Raw genomic sequence first — 26,313 nt, 5'->3', positions numbered from 1 at the left:
ACGATAAAATTTACCTTATTATTGAAAAGGACAGATCAATTTCACTCGAATGTGAGTTAAAAATGACATTATTTTGAGCACAGATAAGTCCACAGCGTAATTCTATCAGTTTATCATACATAATATCTTCGGTGGTTATAATAATAATACGACTACCGCTCGCAGCGCCTGAAAAAGAATTATAGGCAATTTACATAACTTAGCTGCTCAGTTATAACGGGGCGCAGGTGCAAACTTTGTATGGGAAAAGAATACGCTGGGAACGTAGCAAATACAGGAAAATTTCTTTATTTTTAAAGAATTTCAATTATCGCGATTGATTTGCTACGTAAATCAATTAAATGTATCGATTATGGTAATATATCATTTTAAACACAGTCAGTCTTTCTTATAAAGATTCCCTTATACGCCGTTGAACGTTAGTATAGCCTTACGTTGAAGAGGGCCGTATACTGCTCGAGCTAAAATCTTTACTCATAATTGAATCAATCGATTGTGAAAGATAAAAAATAATTGAATTAAATCAACAGGATTTGAATCCGCGACCTTCGGAATGCTAGTTGAGAGCCTAACCCATGCGAAGATTTTAGTATAAACCATTTAATTTAAACCATGGCCATAAGTCCATTAAGTTTTTTTAAATGAATGTCATACCAAATCTTCCTCACAATATATCACGTAGGTAGTAATTTTTAATAACATTAACCTATCTTTCTTATCCTCACTGGGATCTCCCGTGCTGAGGACTTAATGTATAAATGTATTAGTATGGGTATAACATAATGAAGTAACTAATTAATATATTAAAATGGGTTTTAGGCTGTATTTGGTGTCAGTATATTATCTATTTCTGATCTCCCTATGTTTTGTATACAGATTTTTATTTGAGATTTACATGTTATAATTTGGGTGTGAGTTTTGAATGAGAGTGGGATTTTGGTGTAGAGTTTAGTACGTTAGAAAATATTCTTTAAAATAGCTCGCAAAACCCAACAATAGTTTGTAAATCTGTAGTCATAAATGACAAAGAAGTAAAGGAACCAAAGGAGATTGCAACCGCATTTAACGCATTTTTTCTTTCAGTTAGGGAAAACTTAGCATCAGCCATAAATACGTCTAAAACTGATGTAAATACGATGTAACTAACCTCAAGCAAAACAATCTTTTAACATGATCTGAACACATAGAAACAAAATCTCACGGGTCATATCAAATCTTAAGTCTAAGGCGGCAACTAGATTCGATGGTGTAACATCTCTACTTCTCAAAAATTGCAAACATGAACTGATGGATTTTTAATAAATCTCTCTCTGTCAAAAGGTATTTTCCAGACAAACTAAAAATTGCAAAAATCATACTTACTACGTTCAAATACTTCCAACTATCTCTTAAATTTTTTGACGTGTCATTAAAGAAAGACTAATGAAATATCTCGAACCCAACAAAATTCTCACGTCAAAAACAATACAGTTTCAGAAGACGTTCTTACACTAATTCATCAAATTTCAATGCTTATTTTCGGGTTCTGTGAAAGTCGTATTCAACTTCTGTTATTTTATCATTATAGGCTAGTTGCTTGACAGAACTGAAATAATAACAGAACTTGAAAATTAACATTGAAATTTGAAGAATTGTAAATTCTCCGAAACAACCCGTCAAAAATGTGCAGCTTTTGATTTCATATTAAACCTACAGAAACATATTAATCGTGGTGATTTTAGTCAGGCAATATTTATTGATCTAAATAATGCTTTTGACACAGTGGATCATAACGTATTGATCAAAAAACTGAAACATTTGGGCATTGTTGGCACTCCACTGGAACTTCTCCCATCTTACCTATCGAATTGCTTTTCGGCCGTTGAACTGGGTGGAGTCACGAGTGAATTAGGTAAAATAACGCGAGGAGTCCCCCAGAGACCAATTCTTGGACCGTTGCTGTTCCTAATCTATGTTAATGACCTAATAAAGTGGGGTATTAAAGGAACTCTACAGTTTTATGTGAAGCTTGAAACGGAAATGATTGCTAATGTTTCCCATCTCATAAGCTGGTTGAGAATAAACGTAAAAAAAAACGTATTTCATACTTTTCTTAAACAAGAAAAATTGGTGACATATGTCTCGAAAAGAAAACGAACACAAAATATTTAGGTCTGATTGTAGATTCGAAGATTTTCGCAGATTTGAGATTTTCACGGCAAAAAGTATAATATTGATTTATTTTTGAGGTACTATGCCGTGTTGCGCTACCTCCTTTAGCCAACGTTTCGGACAGCATTACAGTGTCAATCCTCAGGGCAGATGTGACATACCCCAAAAATAAATCACTATAATCATTTCATATAACGTTACATATTAGATGTTCCAACATAATAAAGTCAAGCTTGTGGGTATGTGAGGATATGTTATTTTATTCGTAATTTATTTATTTAAATGTTAAAGTATTCAGTTTATATAATAAGAACAAACTTTGAAATTTTCAGCGATATCTGTAGGCTACTTTTCGAGTTTTGCGAGCGCAAACATAGGCAGAATGATTTTTTTTAATTAATGAACTACTACTGAAGTGTACTTGGCCTTTCTGGGGGGTTATCCTTGAGAGATAGATATATTATACCATTTCAAACTTTCCTGTAGGCCTTTTTAAAATATACAATTCCATAATACATTATTTTGATATATCTCATAACGTTTAGCCATCGTTAGCAATGTAAGTGCAAGAAAAAATATTGTTTTCGACTTGATTACAAAACATTGATTTTTCTCTACTTTCTATAAATATGAAACTAATTTATTATACAGAGTGTATCGGCACGTACCCGACAAACTTTAACCAGCTATTCCTTAGCATATTTGGAGTAAAAAATCTTATGGGCACTTTGCTATCCGGTAACGTTTTTTTCATATTTTCACCACATGTCACCACTGTTTTATCCTTTTTCAAAGTTTGAAAACCCACCTGGCAATATTTTATTCGAATTCCGTTGAATAATGCACATATTGGCGCACTTTTACAATCACAACGAAATGGCGCGTCACCGTTCGTCTCATTTTTAACTATTATTATTTAGTGTGTGCGAAAGAGCGAAGACGCTTTTCGACATACTTGCTTATAACAGCTGTTGAACACGAAAAGACAGTGATGTAGTGTGGAAATTTTTAATTTTTTTGTTTTTAATTGAAAAAAAATGCCCATTACATTTTTTATTCCAAATGTGCTAAGGAATAGCTGGTTAAAGTTTGTCGGGTTAGTGCCGATACACCCTGTATATATGAACCTTTCAAAAGAAATTCTCTAAATGCTAGTGAAAACCCTATTAAAATCCGTTGCGTAGTTTGGAAACACTTTGTTTTATACTATTTAGAAGATAGATAAATAATAATAATTATTATTTTATCATCTGCCTCGTTTGGTGTAAAATAATTTCATAATAAAGATAATTAAATTGCACGTTAACTTGTTAATTACGATGTTGGTTGTTAAGGCTATCAGATTTACCGGTTTAGTTAAACCGATGTGACAGTTGGGACAACTCACCTTACAGGGACAATGATGGAGTTAATTATAACTGATGGCATTCTTGAGTAGAAGATCCTCCTACATGAGATAGGGACGCTTTTGTAACGGTACGTAATTACCTTCATGTTGGATTATTGGAAGAATAGATGACCTTCGTTGTGAAAAGATGAGATTCTTTGGGAACAAATATTGTAGAGAAAAAATACAAGAGCTACTTGACCCCAAAAACTCTGACAAAACGATGAAAATATCTACAAATAATGAAGCCTAAAAAATTTCTTTGCGTTTACCCTTTAGGATAATTTATTCGCTTTTGGGTATAACTTAGGTCAGGGGTGCTCAAACTTGAACTGCTGGCGATCTACCTAAATATTATTAGATTCCGATCGATCGACTCTGAGAGGCTGCAAGCATGTGTGATGCAGAATTGTCGTCTATGTAGGTAGGGTGTATCGTGACACAGATATAAGTGTATATTCAGGGACGTTGCATAATTGCATGGCCACGAATCCACATAGAATTTGGAGGTACGACAGAAATTAGTTCGCAATATGCATTTTTTTCATTCAAGGTAGGTGGAGGTCTGCACTAAAAAGTCAATGAAAAAACTTATATTTATTCAAAAAGTCGTATCGCCTTCAAGTTACAACTCGGACTGACTTGGACTGACTGACTACTGGCTCCCACTATTCTGCTTCCACGGCGCAGTATATATATCGGCACTCAGTGGAAAGGTCCAGAGACAGTGCATACCCGTGCTCCGCAGCACGTGGAACTTTAACATCGAATACGAAATTTGCCAGCTGTTTTAGAACACTCCGTTCAGTAACTCAGTCCGCTACAAGCTACGAATAAATAATAAAAAAGAAGAAATTTTTCTCGAGATCGACTCAAAAAGCACTCGCAATCGACCGTTTGAGCACCCCTGACTTAGATGGTCTCATATAAATTTTTGTAACTCCCTAATACTGTCTTGGTGAGAAATATGATTTTTTTTACATTCTCTTATTGTAATGGACACCTACGCCAGTAACACCGACTGTAAATGCCGGTTACCTCTCGGGGGTACCTTAGGTAAGGATTTTCAAAGAAACACAACTTGCGAATGTCGTCGGACAACTGACTGGTTGTGCCAGTTGTTTGCATATTTATTGAGTTCAAATCCAACACGTGTTAATGTACAGCAATTATATTACTTATCTCTAAACAGGATGCATGAGAGCATTAAAGAACCAAGAAAAATAACCAAATTTTAATTACTAAGGTTAAATCCCATTTGACACATGATACGTGACCGGTGATAAGCTTCAAAAGAGATTCGGCGTCGTTAAATGCGTGATAACAGTAAATATTCATTTCCTTCGTTATTTTAATGATTATTTAGATATATCGACCTGCTGTCCGGTACACTTATGTTTGGGGATGCTGTGTGGAGGAAATTTTTGGGGAAAGGAAAGAAAGAAAGTTGTGGGAAGGAAAAAAGGATGAAATTGTGTAGAAATCTAGGGGTCAATGTGTACAGGAGTGACTTACGTATAAATCAATCCATCCCACTGCGGTACAAAGCGATAGGTCCGGCTGGAGAGGTGAAAAGGCCTCCCTCAACCAGTCTCTCCCGATCGTAGTACGTGGGCAAACGCATCCGCCGCCAAGACATGAAATTAAGTACTTAGGTATACTCGATTCAAAGCTCACTTTCACAGCAAATTTTGAATATGTGCTAAGGAAGATATCAAAAAAAGTCAATTTTCTTAGAAGATTAAGAAATAAACTAAATGGAAACACTACAGAGCTCAATTATAAAACTATAGTTGCTCCACATTTAGATTATTCCTCTACTATGTTATATTTGGCCAATGAAGGAAATTTGAACAAACTAGATGTTATACAGAATAGAGCTATGAGATGTATACTGGGAAAAGGCAAATTCGCAAACATTAATCAAATGAGAGAGCTGTTAGAGACAGAGAGACTGTTATTTAATGTGTTAATTTTTGTGCATAAAGTCATGAACAACCAAACGCCAAAATACTTTAAGGATGAAATTGTTTTTAATAGAGATGTTCATAATTACGAAACCAGAAATGTAAATAGAATGCCACATATGAAGAAATCAAAATCACAGAACTGCCTAATGTACGAAGGACTAAAGATGTATGATGAAATGCCTGAATGTCTGAAGAATGAATGTATTTAAAAAGAAATGTTATGTTTATTGTAAAAAATTTTAAAGTGACAAAATGAAATATTAACTTGTTTATATTCAAATGTATAAACTAACTCAATAAATAATAAAAAAAAGACCTAGAAAAACCACCAAAAAGTCACCAAACACAGCGAACCACTTGGGACGACCTATGGTAGAGGTGTTGGCTATCCAATAAACGGTTCCCGGGGCGGCGGTACCCATACCCGCCTCCCGAATAAGTGTAAATGTGAGATGACAATAGACAAGGGTTTATATACAGTAGCCCCATTCGAAAGCCCCAAGACAATACGATATTGACTAAATTCGTCAGCTATGATCAGTTAGCGATATTTGCGAGCACGGCTAACTATGGATAAGAAATGTTCCGATGGCAGATAGACAAATTGTATCTCGGCCTCCAGCTATCAGGTAAGCTTCACATTTTTTACTGATGTCGTTCGTTATGCAAAATAACTAGCTAATTAACGAACGAAGTTGAAATAACGAAGCTCTTAAAAGTTAAAAATTCATATGCAGTAAGTTGAATCCGATTGGGCCAATGACACCAAATCGGTTCGGGCTTGAAAAAAGTTGCTCCCGTAATATTGGCCTTTTTCTAATGTTAATTCATAGGTGTTGCCAGCGTATATCGATTTCTAATTAATTTCACTCTCAATATCGGTCTGGATATCGACAGCGCGACCGTGCTTGGAATAAAATCTCCATTAGCTAAATTCTGCAAAGCCTAATTTTTTGCTAAATGGTTTTAGTAACGTTTAGTGAAAAAAAAAATTGAATCTTGTAAATTGTCTTTTTTTACTATTACTATCATTTAGAATCACAATGATAGTGGATTTCTGCAACTGCCTCCGTAGTTCGGCGTGCTCGATGCGTTTTAGGTATATCCAGGACGTATAGCCACAGAAGGTCTTGGATTTTGAAGATGGTGTTTCATTTCTATCATTGAAAACGCTAAAAAAGGTCACATTTTATAAAAATTCTCAACAATTAACCCATTTTGTTGTTGCAGATCCACCAAGCTGAAGGGGTTCTGGTTCAGCATCAGCGAGGAGCCTGTTCCCGGTCTGGACTTCCTGTCAGCCGCCCTCCTCTCCGCGGAGTACGAACGCGCACTCGCCCGGGCGCTGGCCATGCCTTCCTGCCGCGTGGTGCCCTTCTTTGGGGCGTTCCTCAGGGAACTGAGGTGGGGCCAATTTTATGTTTTTTTAAACAGTATAATTGATTTGCATATTTTTATACCTGTTTACTGCTTGCAGGAAGCCTTGAGGAATACAACCTCTCTAGGAGGTCTTTATTGTCTTTGAGAATGCTGTGTGGAGAGAATTTTTAAGTTAAGGAAGAAGAGGAAAGAAAAACATATTGGGGTATTATGTCTTGCAACGGGCTAAAATCTCCTTCAACGGGCCTTTCCCGATCCGGTTCGCTATGCAGCTGGTACGAGTAGGTGGATGTATCCGCTGCCAAGACTTGGACAAACCTCACCCCCAAGAACCCGGGAACCTCTACAAAGTTATTTAGTAGTGAACCACTTGGGTTGATCTATGGCGAAGGTATTGGTTATCCAATCAATGGTTCCCGGAGAAGCAATATTCATTTCTGCCTCTCGAGTCGAGGGTTTTACTATTTATAGTTAAACTATACAGATATTTAGCTGAGTGATTCAAATAACACAAAACACATAACTCTGTAAGTGTTAGAATCTTAAACCATTTAAAAATATTCTTATGCTCTGTGCACCGAGTGTAAAGTATATTAAAATGTCAGTTTAATTAATAAAACTTGATATTATTTGAACAGGGAGATCCTGGCTTCTTCCCCAATGATGGCCAGTCCAGGATACCAGCACATGTCGCGGAAGGAAACTGGCAGGGATTCCAGGACTGTTCAAAGAGAGGCCTATTCAAAGGATTCCAAAAGGTAAACAGACTTTGGGAGAATATATCCAACACTTATCTTAATCTGGCGGTTATTGCTAGAAGTGAAGTAAAAGTGTCAAATGAATAAATTGTACAGGGAAGGTGATTAATTCCCAAATTCTCGGGGTAAATTGATGCAAATATTAGACAGGCCACTATTTCATAAATATACAGTGGCTAATATAGACATTTGTAACTTTAAAAGAAAGAAATATTTAAAGAACTTTCTGATATCCAACTCAAAGCAACAAAATTTGACATTAAGTTGTCCCAGATGGAGGTCGTAAGTGATGTCATCGTTCTAGTATCTTCTGCCTTTTTTGTTATCATGCAAGACGTGTGATAAGGAAGAACAAACAGGTGACCACTCTCTAAGAACTTCTAGCACTAACTCCCAGAAATATACTGTGACCTCGTGTAAGAAAATTGGGACGGGCAGTAAAAAAAAACCAAATTATGAAATTTAGACTTACTTTTTTTCAAAGAATTTGAACAACTCTTCAAACTTCAAAGTTAATTTTCAAGTTCTGTGAAAGTTTTTTTCCAGTTCTGTTATTATTTCAGTTTTATGACATAACTGGCCTATAATGATATACTAACAGAACTTGAAAAGAACATTCACAGAACTCGCTAATGAACGTTGAAATTTTATGAATGGTAGGAATAAAACAACCCATCCTTATGTATTTGTTTTTGGGGTGTTATGCCGTGTTGCGCTAACTCCTTCTTCAGCCATAGCCTTGAAATAATAAACACATCTGTCCTGATGTTGGACACTGCAATGCTGTCCGAAACGTTGGCTAAAGAAGGAGTTAGCGTAACACGGCATAACACCCCAAAAACAAATACTTTTGGCCGTGAAAATCTTTTATTTTGTCTAGAAAACGTTTTAACTCGAGTCACATTTTAAAAGGTTATGAAGTCGCTGGAATGTACTGTTCTTAATAGTTTGATAATAATAATAATTGGATAATTTGTATAGCGCCGTTTCTGTGAAAAATCAGCTCGAAGGCGTTTTCAAAATTATTACGAGTTCCTAGCCTATATTTTATTATATTATTTAATAATATTGTTTGGATGATTTGTATAGCGCCGTTTTTGTGTAAAATCACCTCAAGGGCGCTGTACAAATATATAATACATTTCTACAATGATCTATGTTATTACTTACTATATATGGAGATAATATATAGTACCATACTTACCTGGTAGGTCACTTGAGATTAACACTCAATTAACCAATTGTTTATTAGCAAAATTTAGATACAGGATTTAGGACATAATTGGAAAATAGGATATAATTGGACTTTCTCTCAGGAATGGTATATTTAATTTAAGGGTATGACAGCTTAAAAGGGTAAGTTTTTAGTTTAGACCTGAATTCTGTTGGACTTGTTATGGATCTTAGTTCCAGAGGGAGTTTATTACAAGCGATCACCAAACTTAGTATTTGGCTTGCGCTTAGGTTCCATCAGTCTACCTACAGCTGATGATGGATTTGACTGCCTCAGACCAGTGTTTTCCGGGATGCATAGTTCAGAGATGAAGGGTGGGGCCATTTCATTGGTGGATTTAAACACCATCCAGCACAATTTGTACTGGATTCTTTCAGGGCACTTGAGCCAATGAAGGTTACAAAGGTGTTCTGAAATGTGAGAATATTTAGAAACCCCGGTTATGAGCCGTGCTGCTGCATTAAACACTATTTACTAACAGAAAAAGAAAACAAACTTCCCCAGCAAGTCACTGAATTTAGGACTCTTTACGACTGGATTTTTTTTAAATGACTTTAATAAGCTAGAAATTTTTAATTGTTCACATTTTGTACATGTTTAGTTATTTACAATTTCTCAGAATGAGAGGTTTGAAGGTGAAAGGTTTCTGACCTCATGGATATGACTTTGTAAAAAGCTAAGTTTTAAGTTTAGCTCTGAATTCTGTCGAATCTGTGATCATCTTAAATCAGTCCATTCCTGACACTCTGAAAGCGCGCTCAACATAGTTAGTATCTGGGGTGCGCTTTGATACCTTCAACCTCCCGATAGCTGATGACGCTGCTGACACATTGCTCTGTAAGCTGGATTTGTGCAATTGCAATAAACATTTCCGTTGATAGTGGATTCTCGGTCATTCAGTTTTGTTTAATTGTTCATCGCGCAATACGTTCATTAATTAATATTGTTTTCAGATCCTCGGTAGTTAGAAAAGACGTGTCGCCTTCAAGAAGAGAAACTGTTCGTAGGGCAGACACAACACAAGGAAACTCGGGTGCCAATTCAAGAAGCAACTCCAGGAGTGATTCTATTAAAGAAAAGACTAATGTAGCGCTTACGGAATTAGAAAAACCCCAGCCTCTCTCTTCCAATATTACAGAAGAACAACAGTCTGACGATAGACTGGAATCAAACGAAAGTCAAGACTCTCCCACAAGCTTGACATTCTCAAAAGCAGATATTGCTCTCAGAGACCAATTGACCACTTCAATAGAAATCCACAATGAACCACATAACTTGAGAAGTTCTAGAGAAGATTTTAGTTCGGCACAAAATAGGGTATCTTCTATCGACAGTGAATGCGCCAAAAGAGAAAGTAGAATATCTTCAATTGATAGTGAATCTTTAAGAAGAGACAGAATGTCATCTTTAGAAAGCCAAAGCTCAATTCCTAGCTCATATTTAGTTAAAAGAGACAGCTCTGCAACAACTACAGACAATGCAAGTGGTCCCATGACTTCAAGAGGTTCTAGAGGCGAATCTCTACGCAAAGATAGCAGACTAGCATCAATAGACAGTCAAAGCTCTTTACAGAGCTGTATGGTGTCAAAAAGAAGTAGTCTCGCTTCCATGGACAGCAGATCAGGGTCCATAGCGTCCAGAGGATCCAGAGGGGACTCGATCAAAAAAGACTTCAGACTAACTTCTACGGAAAGCTCTTCAAAATGTGAGAACGCCTCTACAAGTACTGATCCAAAGGGATCCGCGCCAAGAGGATCGCGAGGTGAATCAATCAAAAAGGACACAAGGTTAAGTCCAGCTGTTGAGACGTACCACGCAGGATATTTGTCCACTAAGAAGGATGTAGGGACGTCTTCGTTGGACACTCACGACACCCAGACAACAGGGGCGGCTGGTTCAAGTGGTCACAGGAGCAGGGAGATGAAGAGGTCCAGCATAGAGGGTGCTAACACCGGAATGGGTGGACCGTCCAGTGCAGTTATGTCTCCGCAACAGTGTCGACAAGTGGTAAGAGGTTTGTGTAGTTTTCACTATGATGATTTTAAATTACACATTCATTTTTACCTGTATCGCTGCGAAGGTACACTTATTATCTTATTATATCACAGTTATTTATTTTGAAATAGAAATACTTCGTTTTGTATACAGTATAGGGCCTGCACCAATGGAAGATGTTTCAAGGAACTCGCGTCATCGATCCATTCGGCACTGGGAAACACACTGACGATACATCAATTTTCATGAGATCATACGAACTGTTAACAAAAGCGAATATATTAATTTGAGGGGATCATTTATCTGCATTAAATGTTAATTTTTTTTAATGCAATGCTCTGCTGTCAAATGCAGTCATGGGCCACCTCTGTCTCTTACAACAAGCGTTTCTTCAAAACCCAGTTTCACCAATTACTTTCCTCAAAAAAGTTCCTTCTTACAGCAACCCTAAAGATGACACAGTCCGTGAGGAAAATTATTTTATTTCATTTAGAAAGTACATGTGGTTTTTTGTGATATTTCACCCTCCATGTTAGGGATGACCCTGTGTTATGGCGGGTGAATTTTACAGTTTGCGGACATAGAATCTATTCATTACTGTAATATAAAAAAGAAAAATGATATATAGCTAGTTTGGGTTGCAAGAAGAGGATGGAGAAGTGAGAGAATTATAAGAAGAAGAAAAATTTGAGAAATTATTAGTAAAGAGATTACACTAATTAATTATGTACCTCCATACTATGCCCCAAATTTAGGGAATAATGATATATTATGTTTTGTCTGAAAGGTGATTAAATTTATAGAGTGTAAAATGAATGGGTATTGTAGTTGTAATGTATTCCGTGTGTAAGGATCCATTTCGTAATTTGTTTTTTTAGAGGAATGGCGTTTGACTCACAGTTATTAGGTTTTCAGGGATAAGGTTAAAGATTTTAGGAGCTAGGAAGAAACATTATCTTTGAGCTGAGGTGGTATGTAGTGAAGGTACTTTGTAGTGACCGTTGGTTATTGTTCTGGTGGTGCAGTTGTGTTGTAAGTTAAATTTGAACAGGAAATGTATGTAGGAAAATTTTAGGTGGAGTTGTCGCATGTTTAAGACCTTATACTCTATGAGGAGGCGAGTGGAGGGGTCGGTCTTGTCGGTCGATTGTTAATGACACGTATTACCATTTTTTGGGCTTTTAGAAGAGGTTCGATGGTAGATTGTACACAGCCACCCCAGATTATAATGCCGTAAGCTAGTAGGGATGTGCAGAGAGCATTTTCTTTAAAACCACCACCTTTAAGCTTCAAAACTTTTACCGGTTCGGGATGCTACAGTTTCACTAGAGACAGGACACAGTTAGGAGTAGTTTGGTATTAGTTTTTCTCTGTAGACTCAAAAAACCACCAAGCTAGTTCTTATTAGTGCCAGGAGTGTTTAGATAGTGTTTGAATGGTAAAAAATTGACGCCCGAGGATGACTTAACCCATTACCTCCTCATTAGAATGAGATACGGAATCGAATTAAATTCGATATAATGTAGTTTTTTAATAGTAACATTTTGGTATACACTAGTGAATGGTGGAAGAATTCAGAGACGCCTGAGAAAGACATTAGCATTGCAGGGTCCACTAGTATTCATGTAAAAACGTGTCATCGACCAACATTTACTTGTAAAACTTTTCGCCAAACAAATCTAAAAAGTACTAAAGAACTTAATCGATTTTGGTCCAAACGAGAAATACAAACTCCTTTTACAAAGTCAAAATGATACAATAGTTCAATATTGTTGCTTTCAAATCATCAAAATTTTCTGTGGTCTCGAAATAATGGCTTTACTGAACTAGATTGCACTAGATGGGCTCACCTAGGAATAGGAGTTGAAGAAAAAATCAACCCTTAAAAAACTAATTGTGAAAACGTCAAATTTTTAAAGTTTATTTCATGTTCTGTGAAGGTTCTATTCAAGTTTTGTTATTATTTCAGTTTTTTTAAATAACTGGCAAATTATGATTTAATAACAGACCATGAATAGAACCTTCACAAAACTGGAAAATATTTTTTTTATCTATTTTATTAATATGTAGAATATTATTTTATTTTTTGTCTAAGGATTGAACGTTCCTCCCCAGGGACTGGATTCAACACTGCTAACACCTAATCCAAATTCTATTTGGACGCAACTGACATTTATTCCGCATTTATTCGTGCTGTAATTTCGTTTTATTAAATATAATGTCATCCAATATCAAAAAAATTCGTGTGTGTTAGTTTATAGAATGCATTGTCATGCGCAACGAGTCAATCTGCCGATAGCAAGATCGGCAAAATTGGTTAAATTCCACTTTCAAGATTCCACTTCATTCATTAATTCATTCAATCATTAACTTCTGTAAACTCTTACAATGTCTTTTGAATCATAAAAATAAATAAACCGTCCTCCCCAGAGACGAGTCAACCGCGCTAATAACTAAACCAAATCCCGTTTGGGATGGAGCGCAATTTTTTATACATATTATCATGTCATCAAATTTCAGAGAAATGTGTTTATGTCTGTTTGTATATGCGTGTTTGCCACCAAACTTTGATAGAAATGCATTGTCATGCGTAACGAGTCAATCTGCTGAGTTTCAGCATGATCTGATATTGATATGTTGGTTAAATTGTACTTACATGATTTGAATCGTTACTTCACGAAAACCAAATTAAAATTCAAGTAGATAAAACGTGACAACCTTCTGTTTTATGTTCTCCCAGTTTTCTTTAGATATTTTTTTTATATGAGCATCGCACGAAAACTGTTATCAACCGTCTAGAGCCAGTGAGACTATGGCATCAGATCGATGTGGTCACAGAACAAGGCTAAAGCCATTTCAAGAAAAGTTTCGATTCTGAATAGTTATCTATCACCAAAGCGGAACTGAGAGTATCTTCGTTAGAACTTGCCGCAAATATACTATATGTTATTTTAAGAGGAAGCTACAAGCCAAAAATGTGTTTATTCTTGTTTAACCTTATATTGTAGGTAATAGGCATTAAAATCGCTTGACAAACGGAGTCTAGAAACGTTCGATTTCAAGCACAAAACTGGTTTTTATTTATTTTGTAAATAATTTTATAAGAAAGCAAAAAAGTTAATCAAGTGAAACTGTCACAGATAATCTTTGCTATAATACTGTTTTTTTTTAAGTTGTTTCCTTTACGCGTTCATACATTTCTATTGGAAAAATATTTTTTTTTAGTATGTTACATTTATATTTTTTTATTTGTATTCTACTCAAGCGAAACGATAGAAAAACCTTCAATTTATCTAAATCAAATTTTTTGGAATTCTTTTTATTTTTATTTTTATTATTGCACAACAGATAGATTATCCAATTACTGTACAATTCTCAATTTGACAATCTTAACACCTATGAAGATAATTATTATACAAAAAAAACTTTAGGCTATTTAAAGAAGAATTATATTATATCTAGTGCTTCTGAGATTTCATTCAATAGCACCATTCCTCTTGTCATGCTATGTTGTGCTAGAATATCTGTTCTGCCGTATGGTATTTTGAATAAGTCGTGTCGACGACTACGGCTGAAGTTTTCGGGCACGTATAAACCTTAGCATTCCAAGAGGAACGGGCTATCAATATAGTTATGGATTATGTTAAAACTAAGTATTGCAAGATTTGCATGACGTCTAGTTTCCAAGCTAAATCTATTTGTTGCCTCAAGTAAGTCCACATGGTGCATGAACCTTGGATAAGTTCCACGCATCCGCATATAGACATACCTGAGGAATTTTTTCTGGATTTGTTCCAGCATATTAATATACTTAGTTTGGTGCGGAGTCCACACACCACTAGCAACTATTCATAATGTACAACGAATTGTCGTTGTAAAGATTAATCAAAATAGTGATTTAGCATTAAGCTTCGCCTTAAGTGACCGTTTAAAGTCATGAAGTCTTGATATAAAGTCATGAAAAGTGAGGAAACAAGATTTTCAAATGTGTGTTGAATTTTTATTGTGTCTAGTTATCACGGAACCGTTATTTTTTATTTAAATAATTGTAAAATAAAACGAATTAATCAAATTAAATTTACTTGCGCACGTCGGATGTTGAACCCGCGACCTCCGAATTCGTAGTCACGGATCGTAACCAATCAGAAATGGAGGTTGTCAGAATGTTGAAGATTCTCTCAGAATAGCGCTGGACAAAGATATCACCATTCAAAATCGAAACATTGTTTTAAATTGATGCCAAGACTAGATCTGAATAGTCAGGCATTTCACGACCTTCCACTTTCCCATCTCTTCTACCCTCTCTGCACCAACCTCACAACATTCCCCAAATCGGGGATGATCTATTTGAAATTTGTCCAATGGACTAGTGCCAAGTCAAACTTTGCAAATAATTATAAAATTGACTTAGGCGATTCAAGATTTATTTGATTACCGAAGTAACTTGAGTCTATAGTCTATAGCAGATGTCCTCAAACTTTTTTGTACAATAGATCACGTTTATGGGGGTGGCTACAGAATTTCAGAGAAGATACTTATTCTAAATATAAGATTTTCTCATTAAACTCTGTTTCGTTATGACGTTTGTCATTTTTCTGGCTTTATCAACTTTGTTCTGCTCCCACCAAAGATATTAGAAGAACGAGATGTGCTATGAGCAGTTCATACTGTGTGGAATTGTTTTGCCCAGTGTCGCCGGTTTTGTTCACCAATACTACTGTACACCTTCGCTTACGCTAAGGTATCCGCACTAATACATAGAACAGATTTCTGTGCGTACACGTCCCGATAGTATTCAAAGTACCCTAATTAGGTAGTACTCCGCCTACGGCCCGGCGCACAGTGGGCTGAAAATCGGCTTTCATAGACATAGAGACTTGAATTTTCAAGGGTATTTTTTTTGGCTAGAAATGGATTCTGCTGATCATTACTATGCTATAAAATGTCGTACAAAGCAATTGCGTGTACAAATGAAGGAGTTATAATTTTTTTAAGAAAAATTTGTATGGCGCTGACATTAAAAATGAGGCTATCTCTGGAATCATAAGGTTGGCCGTTCTATCCTTACATACAGATAATACTACTATTTATTTGTATTTTTTGACATACTTCATATTGTGGCGCAAGGTGCGATTTTTTTTTTTTAAATCCTCAAAGTTGAAAAAAACCCTTTTTAATGTTGATGATTCATTTTAATGCTTAAATGCTTTTAGGCTTGCAGTGTAAATAAAATATTGTAAACTAGACAAAGCATACTCATATGTAAAGCATTTAAGCATTAAAATGAATCTTCAACATAAAAAAGTTTTTTTTTCAACTTTGAGGATTTAAAAAAAAAAATCACAAGTTTCGCCACAATACGAAGTATGTCAAAAAAATACAAATAAATAGTAGTATATTTGTGTGTTAGGATATAATGGTCAACCTTATGATTCCAGAGATAGCCTCATTTTTAATGTCAGTTCGATACAAATTTTTCTTAAAAAAATGATGACTCCTTCATTTGTACACGCAATTGCTTCATACAAATTTTTATAGCATAGTAATGATCAGCAGAATCCATTTCTAGCCAAAAAAAATACACTTGAAAATTCAAGTCACTATGTCTATGAAAGGCGATTTTCAGCTCACTGTGCACAGTGTTTTGGCTTGGAGTGTAAATAAAATATTGTAAACTAGACAAAGCATACTCATATGTAAAGCATTTAAGCATTAAAATGAATCTTCAACATAAAAAAGATTTTTTTCTCCACTTTAGATTTTGAACATGAAACAGGCACGCACCAAGCAAAAGCGCGACAAGTAACAAAATAAACGTCAGCGACTAATAATTTCAATAACTACTAACACTAGAGTCAAATTCGCTGTTACTCGTGTAAGAGTACGTAGACGCGATGGAGAGGTATTTTGGAATTGCGGAACATACCACAATAACATTTTCAAAGTACAGCGGTCTTTTCTGTATGTGTGTTGTGTATATTTTATGTGTATTTAGCAAAGAGCATTAACCATCTATGGTACGTGGCTTGAACTATCGCAATATTTCTTTTAACAACTGCCTTAAATATGAAAAAATACTTTTTATGTTTTTAATTATTAATGTTCTGATTAGTATATAGCCTCATTCGACGGCTGTGAGACCTCTGGAAGCTGGCGCAGCATAGGTCCAGAAGGCGTTCTGAACCTTGAGAGGGTTTACAGGACACAGGCTGTGATGGACCACATAGCGGCATTCCACCAACATCACCACGACCTCACCAGGAGATACGGGACTGCCGGTTTCGGGGACTATTTGAGGTGAGTGTAGTAGACGCTTACGCCAGTGACATCGACTGTAAATTTGCCGGATTCCTCTTGAGGGTACTTTGAGTAAGGATTCGCAGATGAATATCGTCGGACAACTGAATTTTGGGACAGTTGCTACAATTGGGCTAAAAGTGTTATGTTTACACGTATTAGTGGGGTTGGTTATTCTTATCTCTGAAAGGAATTCACGAGAGCTTAGAGATGAAACAAATAGATTTTCATTAACCACTAAGGTCCCACGGTTTGTCGTGCGAGTATTCAACCTTGCAAAGGTAACATAGCACGTTTAGGGTGATAAGAATCTTATCATGATTAGTCATCGTTCGAGAATAGATAAACCTCTGCTGTTCGATATAGTAGGTCTTCTTTGTCTTCGTGTGGTGTGGGTCGACGTCGGGAGTCGCCTGGTTCAGCTCAGATGTGTCTCTGATGAAGTGGGCATTCTTCTGTGATGTTTTGATTGTGTGAATGTATCTACTATCACGCAATTCCGACTTCTTTAGGTTCCTTTGACGCATTATGAAACGCGAACCGAGCCACGAATTACGGGAAAGGAACGAAGCTCGCGCCATTTGCGGTGCTTTTTTTCTTTCCCATAAGTTGAAGTTCAGTTCGGCAGTTCGGCTCGCGTATGTATACGTAGCATTATATATGGACAGCGGCTGTGAATATCCTTAGGGTTGAAAGGCAGAGGCTTCTTCGATTACCTCTCAATCCAGAAGATAGATGGAAACTTGAGTGGCAATTGGAGAAATGTCCATTTCGTGCACGACCTCACTGGTTTCTCACTGCCTCGTGTCTTCTGGTGTACTCTGGTCTGCCATCAGTAGAGTGAGGTTCTCCCACAGGCTCTGTGCCCCCATGATGCACATTTGAGCCGTGAAGAATTGGTGTTTTGTGAGGCACAGTCTAGGTCACTGACCTAGATGTTCCTCTCTGACAACCCTACCATATGAAAGAAGAAACGGCTGTTACTGCACCAGATCTGGATTAGTGAGGTACACGTTTTCCGAGAGAGAGAGAGAAAACCCTGGCTTTTTAGTAGCTGGACCCACAACAAGGTGCTTGTGTTTCATGTACGAAGTCTGCCACTCAGTTTGCTTCAGCTCTTCAGGGGAGTATTGTAATGCTAAGGTAGGGTCTGATTGACTGGTCATTGATCCGTCTTTGAAATTGTTATGTTGCAATTTTCTTCCATGCACTTAGTCAATCTCACCCAAAGAATACGAATACGTCTGTAATTTGTATTACATTAACTCCACATAGGTCATCTTTGGAGATGTTGCGTGAATGGTATTTTAAAGGAAAGTAAGGAGAGGTTATTTTGTGTTTGGTAGGTAGGTATCTGAAGTTTATTGGGTCCAAGAGTGACAGATGTATAAAATCAATCCTCCCATTATGTTGCAAGGTAATGGGTCGAGAGTCTGCCTCAACTGGCCTTTCCCTATTAGATCTGGCAGCTGTATCCACCGCCGAGACCTGGACAAACCTAACCCCATAAATTAGAGAACCCCTACTAATTTCCTATGTGTGACCTATGACACATGTGCTGGTTATCCAATAATGAATGGTTCTCGGGGCGGCTGTACCCATCCCTCCTCCCAAGTTGGATTGCTTTCACCGGTGCAAGAACATAGTTTCTGCTAATCAACCCAACATACTTACTTTCCCACACAGAATGCGATGTTTCAGAGTCACGTTTTCAATTTTTATCATATACACTGAACCGAAAATTTGTACTGATAGGAAATAAAACTGAAGTGGCCAATTTACGTGAAATCTTTCAAAGTCTGCGCTATGAAATTCTGTTCGGAAGAAATTTGATATTAGAAAAGCTTGATTAATTTCATCCATAATAAGTGAAAACTGGCTTTACTTCGTATACACCAAACACGCTTACAATGCATTTCCATCTCTTCAGTAATGTAATCCAATCAAAATAAAGAAATAAATTACAAGAACACATCTATTTTTGAAACTTAAGGCGATGCACTACGTCGTGTAATATTTTAAATTGAGCCGCTATCAATAACAACCCTTACGTAGATGGCGATAAGGTTTAAATTCCCGCTTAACACCATCCGCCTGTTTTGATGTATGCAAGAAAAAAACATGGCCAAAAAGCGCCTTTTATTTTATTTTGTGGATGTTCAGGCATAAATATTTTTTTTTCGATCATTTTATAAATAACTTAATTTGCCACATTATACAATAAAATCATAACCGAAAGTGGGTTCGTAAGTAGGAGATTTTGAACTTTAAAGCAGTTTTCAAAGGCCTTTACATTATTTTTTTCTGGGCTTATAAAAAGACTTATATAAAAAATACTCGATCATTTCAAAGTCCAAGATGTATTCTACTCGCAGTATTTAATTAAAGCATCTGAAACATTTCTAGGCGACCAAATTTTCAAACCAAAAACACATGATTTTGCATTACTACGTATGGCATCGCCTTAAAACAAACACATGAAAAAAGGGTTTTTTGCACCACGAGATACAAACTTGACCAGTGATTATTGTATTATGTCCACAGAGAAGCATGCTCATCTGCTTCGGCTTCGGAGCCCGTGTTCGTGCTGAGTTCGGGAACTGTAGGCCGAGGCAAGCCGGGTACAGAGGACGACGCGCTGTACGAGACGGAAGGTGCACCGCCATACGTACCAGTGCAATCTCTACCGCACGATCACGGTGTGACCATGTTCCCGCCCAACAGCGTGGACCATCACATCTTGCAGGTGATGCACCACGGCTGCAGCGGGGTCCTGTGGGAAGCGGAGTCCCCGGGCGCCAGCAGGAGTGCCCCCGCACACCTTCGCCTCGAGAGGGGCGGAGCCCTGCTTAGCTGGTGTCGCACACCCTGGAGACAGCCGAGAAACTCCGATGGGCCAGGTAATGTTCCAAGAAACCATCAGATCACTCCAACCACTTGTAATATTGATTTATTTACATTATTTCCTTAAAGACCCACACAGCTTCCCCACAGATGACATATTTATAATTCCCACCTGTATAAAATTAACATCTATCTACGTATAATTGAATAATAGAAGATAATAATAAAGATAAATAATAGAAGAGTGTCTACGGCAGTCGAAACCCATATTTTTTTACATATGTACAGTTTTATTAGAATTATGAAATATCTAATTTTTATAGGGAGGTCAATGCTTATGTCTGATTTACAAAACCTCTGTGAAAAACCTAGGCAATGCCAGAGACCTTCAAAACAAGAGATAAGTGATGGTCCACGTGATTTTTAGATAAACCACACCTACTCCCTTTTCCCATCCCTTAAAGCATAAATTTTGTTACTTCTTGATGAAATTTTACACGCTTAAAATTAAATTATAGGAAAATTACTGCCTACATCTGATTTGGAAAAGCCCTGTGTAAAAATACCGGGAAACGCCGGGGTAACAAATTAAAAACAGTACAGGTCCCACAAGCGGACCCTGTGGTAGGCCTTAGTTCATCAGTAATTAGCTTTATTTCTTCCAGGTGACATAATCGCAGAAATGGGGGCGGCTTGCATTGAAGTCAGTCTCAGCATGAACCCAGAAGAGGTGGTTCCATTGAAGTACACAACTAATCTAGTCAACGATGGGGAGGCTGGAATCGTGAGCGAGGAAGGGTGAGAATTTTTATTAGTGAGCTATATATTGTGTGAATTTGTTTGCTTTACACTTTGGCTTATTCATTATACCTTATTTAAACGTTTTTTTAAGTACGATAGAGATATTGCTCAAAATTCATTAGCTAATGATCCTTGTTTTTGTTAATTACATTAAATAACGGCACAAGTACCGTTTACATACATGATCGGTCATAGTATAGGGTTTTCCAATAAGAGGTGTTATTTTGATATTCAAAGAAAAATGCCTCGTTTTTAATATAAATGATCGAATGTTTATTTTATTATAAATAAGAAAGTATGCCGTTAATAGTGAAAAATAACATCAGTCAAATGACCACCACGACCACGCCTACAGGACCATATCCTTTTCATGAAATTTTCCATAACCAAATCGCAAAGTGGCTGCCTTATGTCCTCGATAGCCTCACGAATTCCATCTTTGAGGTCTTGAATCGACGCTGGGCTGTTAACGTAGACCTTCTCTTTCACGTGGTACCAAAGGAAGAAGTCGCAAGGTGTTAAATCACAAGATCTTGGTGGCCAATTGTGATCACCTCTTCGAGAGATAACAGGGTCCGGAAACTTTTCCCGTAAAAGATCAATGGTTTCTTTGCTTGTGTGGCACGTAGCGCCGTCTTGTTGAAAGTAAACGTTGTCCAGATCAATACCATCCAATTCCGGCCATAAAAAATCATTTTATGGCCGGAATTGAATACACATAACACCTCTTATTGGAAAACCCTATACAATATGGAAAAAAAGAATAAAGACAATTTTCCATATAAATAAAAATGTAAATGTTCGTTTGTTCAAAATCTTAAATCTCCGAGAGTTCTTCCCCGATTGTTTTGAAATTTTTACACAACGTTACATTCGAATACGCGTGTGTTTTTATATACCTATATTATATAGATGTCACCTGTGACAGATAAAAACATGCTGTTTTTGAAACGCTATCTGTTAAACAAAGATGTCTTTTGAAAAAACAGTGCCATCTGTTGGACGTAAAACGTAGCGTTTCTATAACTGCACAGACAGGCTGAGACAAAGTAACGCATGGCGGGGTACATCTATTATTATATAAGTAAACAAGAATAAAGAATATACATTAGTACAAAGTTAGTGACAGAAATGAAAAAGAATCAAAACTAAAAATATTTGGATAATAATTGCACTGCTAAAATGTTTAATTAGCTCAGCTTTATACTTCAATAGAGGCATATTAAAAACATCAGCTAACATAGCATAAAAGTTACAAATGTTGTGTAATTCATTCATAACAGAATTGTAGCATGAAACCGTAGTATAATTATCACAATGATACCTAATAGGGAAACTTGATCTAATGGTAGGAATCCTTTAGAGTCTATTGATGGATGATTCTGAATAAATTTCAATATACCTTAAAATGTTTTGTTTGACTCTTTCAATGATATTAGTATGATTATTAAAGACAGGTGACCAACATGTAGAATTATATTCTAGAATGAACGAGAGAATTTTTAATGTGTGAATATTTTTTAAATCATTGGAAACCCAAAAACAGACATTTCGCACACCTTTCCTGATCATGACAGCTTATGAGGGAAAACTCAGGGCTTTTTCTTGGGTTTTTTTCCAAAATGTAAGCAATCTACCTATATGTAAGTAATAAATGATAATTGACCAGTTCAGGCACGGAGGTTCCATCGAAGCCAGAGTCAAGTTTACGTCTCGGATGCTGAACGTACTGTACAGAACCCACAGTTAGTTTAATAGTACCACTAACTTAACCTTAATAATAATAATAAGCCTTTTATTCTGAACTTCTGTTAGGTATATTAATATTAGAAATGTTTTGTTTGTTATAATATATCCCGAAACTCAGTTTGCCTCTTGGCATAGGCCTCCTCTAACAATTTCCATTGGGACCTGTCACGCGCTACTCTTCTCCATTGATGTCCAGCCGTGAGTTTTAGGTCGTCTTCCCATCTCATGTGTTGACGTCCTCTACTTCTCTTGCCATCTCTGGGATACCAGTCAGTGACATTTTTACACCATTTTTCTTGTGGGTCTCTGATCATATGACCTGTCCATCTCCATTTTTGTTGGTCTATTCGGGTAACTATATCGGCAACATTTGTTATCTCCCTTATTTTGCTACATCTCACTCTGTCCTGTTTTCTTATTCCTGTCAAACTTCTCTCCATGGCTCTCTGGCAGCGTTCCAACTTTTCTCTGTGGCGTTTGGTGACCTTACTCTGTACAAATTCAAGTGCACCCAATCGTTGAATTCAGAAGCCACCTCTGGTCCGGAACCTCAAAATACCTGAAAAAACTAGACACTGTGCAGAAACGAGCTGTCCGTTTGACAGATTCTTCTATAGTAACAAACTGATTGCAATATTTAGAGTACAAGCGTCTGGCAAGTATGTAGTCGTTATTCCAATAGTTTTTCAATGGATGGCAAGCGTCATTCCTTCAGCATGTACGGTGTACAGTCGGGAATCAATCGTTCCTTCGACTCGTGGAATGATTTGCTGGCCTCTATGTTTTCTCTCTTCCTACAACACTGATCTCTTCAAGCTTCAAGTTCACTTCTAGATCTCTTCAAAAAGACCTTCCACACACCATTTATTGTGTGAAGATAATGTAAAAATAAGAATAATTGATCTTCATTAAGTATTGTTCTATTTTCCAGTTTCCTGGACCTTCAAACAGTCAAGGATATGGTAATCGGTACCGGCAGACTGGAGGCAAGAGAGGTCCTAGAACTGACTGCCGCTGGGAAGAGACATGGACTCGAAGAGGTCTACTCCCTTGGACTGGTCTACGGGAACACCCTGAGTGATAACAGGACCATCTACGTGATGATGCCACTGCAGTCTTTCAGGTAAATACACTGGCATCCGTTGGAAGGGTTTAAATACTATAGGGAAAATTGTAAATGGAGTTAAAGCTCGAGTATAAGAGTTTACACGACATCATTGCTGCAGTATAAAACATCAAATTAGTTGAAATACACGAAAAAATATGTTTGTGTGGAACTTTGCAATTATATAAAAAGATAAAAATCTTGGGAATATTGAAGATATTATTTGTAATTCCTAAATTACTATGAAATCAATAAATATGATGGAAAATAATAAGGTGTCAAGGGCTAAATAACAGAAAGGACATTTTTTTAAAGTAACCATCGCAACTGAAAAATCAAACCCAGAATCCATGTCTTAGCTCGACAAAACTCTACCGATATATTGAGCTACACTCTAAAAATATATTGGGACAATGCTCTAAATATATTGTAAAGACAGACCTTCTGAACTAAAAACTCCAATAAAATTAAATTCGTTAAAATACATGCAAAGAAAGCAGATAAAAAACTAAGAATTAATTGAGAATATTATTTATAATTCTTAAATATATATGAAATCACTCAAAATGACGGTAAATAATTTAAATAATACCTCAATAACAGAAAGGATATAAATATTTATAAAAAAAAGATAACTGTCACAACTTAGTAACAACAACTTACTTAAACCCAGAATCTTTGTATTACCAATATATTAGTAGAGTGTTGTCACAATATATTGGTAGAGTGTGTCCCAATATATTGTTAGCGTGTTGTCCTGGTAAGACAGAGGTTCTGGTTTCGATTCTCAGTTGCAACGGTTACCTTTTTCATTTATTTAAGTGTTTTCTGTTATTGGGCTATTGAGGTATTTTTGTGATTTCATATCAATTTAAGATTTTCCAATAATCCTAAAATAATTCCCAGATTTTTGTCAGCTTTTTCAATGTATTTAAATTACTTTGACTGTGATTGGCTTCGTACGTTTAATATTGCAGCGAGAATCAAACCCAGATCCTCTTTCTTACCGAGACAACACTCTTCCAATATACTGGTAAGACAGAGCTTAAGAGTTTGATTCCCAGTTGCGACCGTTACCTTTTTTTTAAATTTTCTACCTTTGCCTTACCAATTATTGTACGGGTTTTCCAATAAGAGGTGTTATTTTGAATAGCCCGCTATTTCGGTAGATGTTACTTTTGAAGCTGTCATTTTTTTTACATTTGACAAGTACAAACTACGCCATTAATAAAAATGGAACGATACACGCTTCAACAACGCATTGAAATTATTAAAATTCACTTGAGTGAATCAAATGCAAATCATCTTGAGTGATGAGGCCACAGACATAGGAATTAATAGACGAGAAGATAATGGCGAGGGGTAAAATCATCTGTTGAAGAACGAAGGGAGTGATGCTTACTGTGATTCGTCAATAAATCAATCTGACAGTAAATAGGCATCTCGCATTATAATATCACCATTTACTTCTTAAAAGTAAAATCTGCTTTTGAATGAATAGACATTTTTACATGGGAGCGCAAATTACTCGCCACGTTATGAACAAATTTGCGAAGTCCAAATTCGGCAAAAAAATTCGGTTCTATTTCCAGAGTCGAATATTTCGTTTAAGTATTTAGTTAAGACACTTTTATAAATGTTCATAATTTACTTCCCAGCAACCAACCAGCTTTGTGTTTCGCGTCCAGACGTTTCTCGATGTGATAGTAACAACTGATTCATATTATACGATGTGAATATGCTTAAAATAAAGTAAAATAATGCTTATATATGGAATGTAATACGACAATTGGGTTTATTCTCTTTTTCACATCTATTTTTACAAGTTTTCATAGTACAAGTCAACATTTTGCCGTGTTATTTCGTAAAATGAACCGATGATGCCTCGACCATAGTTCGCACAAGAATGATGACGTCACGTTTTCAAATTTCACTTGAGGCCATACGCGAGCACAGCCGGCTCCAATGGAACCGGTATGGGGAGTGGGGATAATACGCTTTTAATCACTTAGGGCAGGTCTACTAATATTCATATGTCTATGGATGAGGCCCATTTCCACCTCGGTGGCTTCGTCAACAAGCAAAATTGTCGTATCTGGGGCTCGGAAAATCCAAGAGTTATTGTTGAAAAGCCTCTCTATCCTCAACGTGTGACTGTTTGGTGCGGTTTTTTGGTCCGGCGGAGTCATTGGACCCTACTTTTTCGAAAATGAGGTTGAAGCAACAGTTACGGTGAATGGATTGCTCTATCGAGAGATGATTAATGATTTTTTATGGTCGGCATTGGATGGTATTGATCTGGACAACGTTTACTTTCAACAAAACGGCGCTACGTGCCACACAAGCAACGAAACCATTGATCTTTTACGGGAAAAGTTTCTTTGAATATCAAAATAACACCTCTTATTGGAAAACCTCGTAGAACTCTATAAACTCTATGCACTACTTGCACTTACTATGCTACGTTGCATGAACGATCATACTTTCTAGATACAATAACTCATATAATCAAACTAACTTTACTCGGATATGATTTGAAATTTTCACGGCCATAATTATCGTGAATAATTTTTGGATTATTATGCCATGTTGCCCTTCCTCCTTCTTTAGCCATCGTCTCAAATAATGTTGCGTCCCTGATA

General features: G+C 36.6%; 1 protein-coding gene across 1 annotated transcript in view; it reads left to right on the top strand.

The window, feature by feature from the left end:
• The window catches only part of LOC149414526 (1-phosphatidylinositol 4,5-bisphosphate phosphodiesterase epsilon-1-like), a 194,080-nt gene that overhangs the window by 99,100 nt on the left and 68,667 nt on the right, over window positions 1-26,313 (top strand). Inside the window, exons 6-12 of the mRNA XM_089644215.1 lie at window positions 6,739-6,912; window positions 7,527-7,646; window positions 9,834-10,887; window positions 16,988-17,172; window positions 19,717-20,072; window positions 20,682-20,814; window positions 23,498-23,689. Of these exons, the coding sequence (XP_089500341.1) occupies window positions 6,739-6,912; window positions 7,527-7,646; window positions 9,834-10,887; window positions 16,988-17,172; window positions 19,717-20,072; window positions 20,682-20,814; window positions 23,498-23,689 (2,214 nt within the window). The remainder of the gene's footprint in view (window positions 1-6,738; window positions 6,913-7,526; window positions 7,647-9,833; window positions 10,888-16,987; window positions 17,173-19,716; window positions 20,073-20,681; window positions 20,815-23,497; window positions 23,690-26,313) is intronic.

The sequence above is a fragment of the Hesperophylax consimilis genome, chromosome 20 (assembly GCF_061612785.1).
Source record: "Hesperophylax consimilis isolate HC1 chromosome 20, BYU_Hcon_1.0, whole genome shotgun sequence".
NCBI classification, from domain to species: Eukaryota; Metazoa; Arthropoda; class Insecta; order Trichoptera; family Limnephilidae; genus Hesperophylax; species Hesperophylax consimilis.
This window is presented reverse-complemented; position numbering and strand designations above follow the sequence as displayed.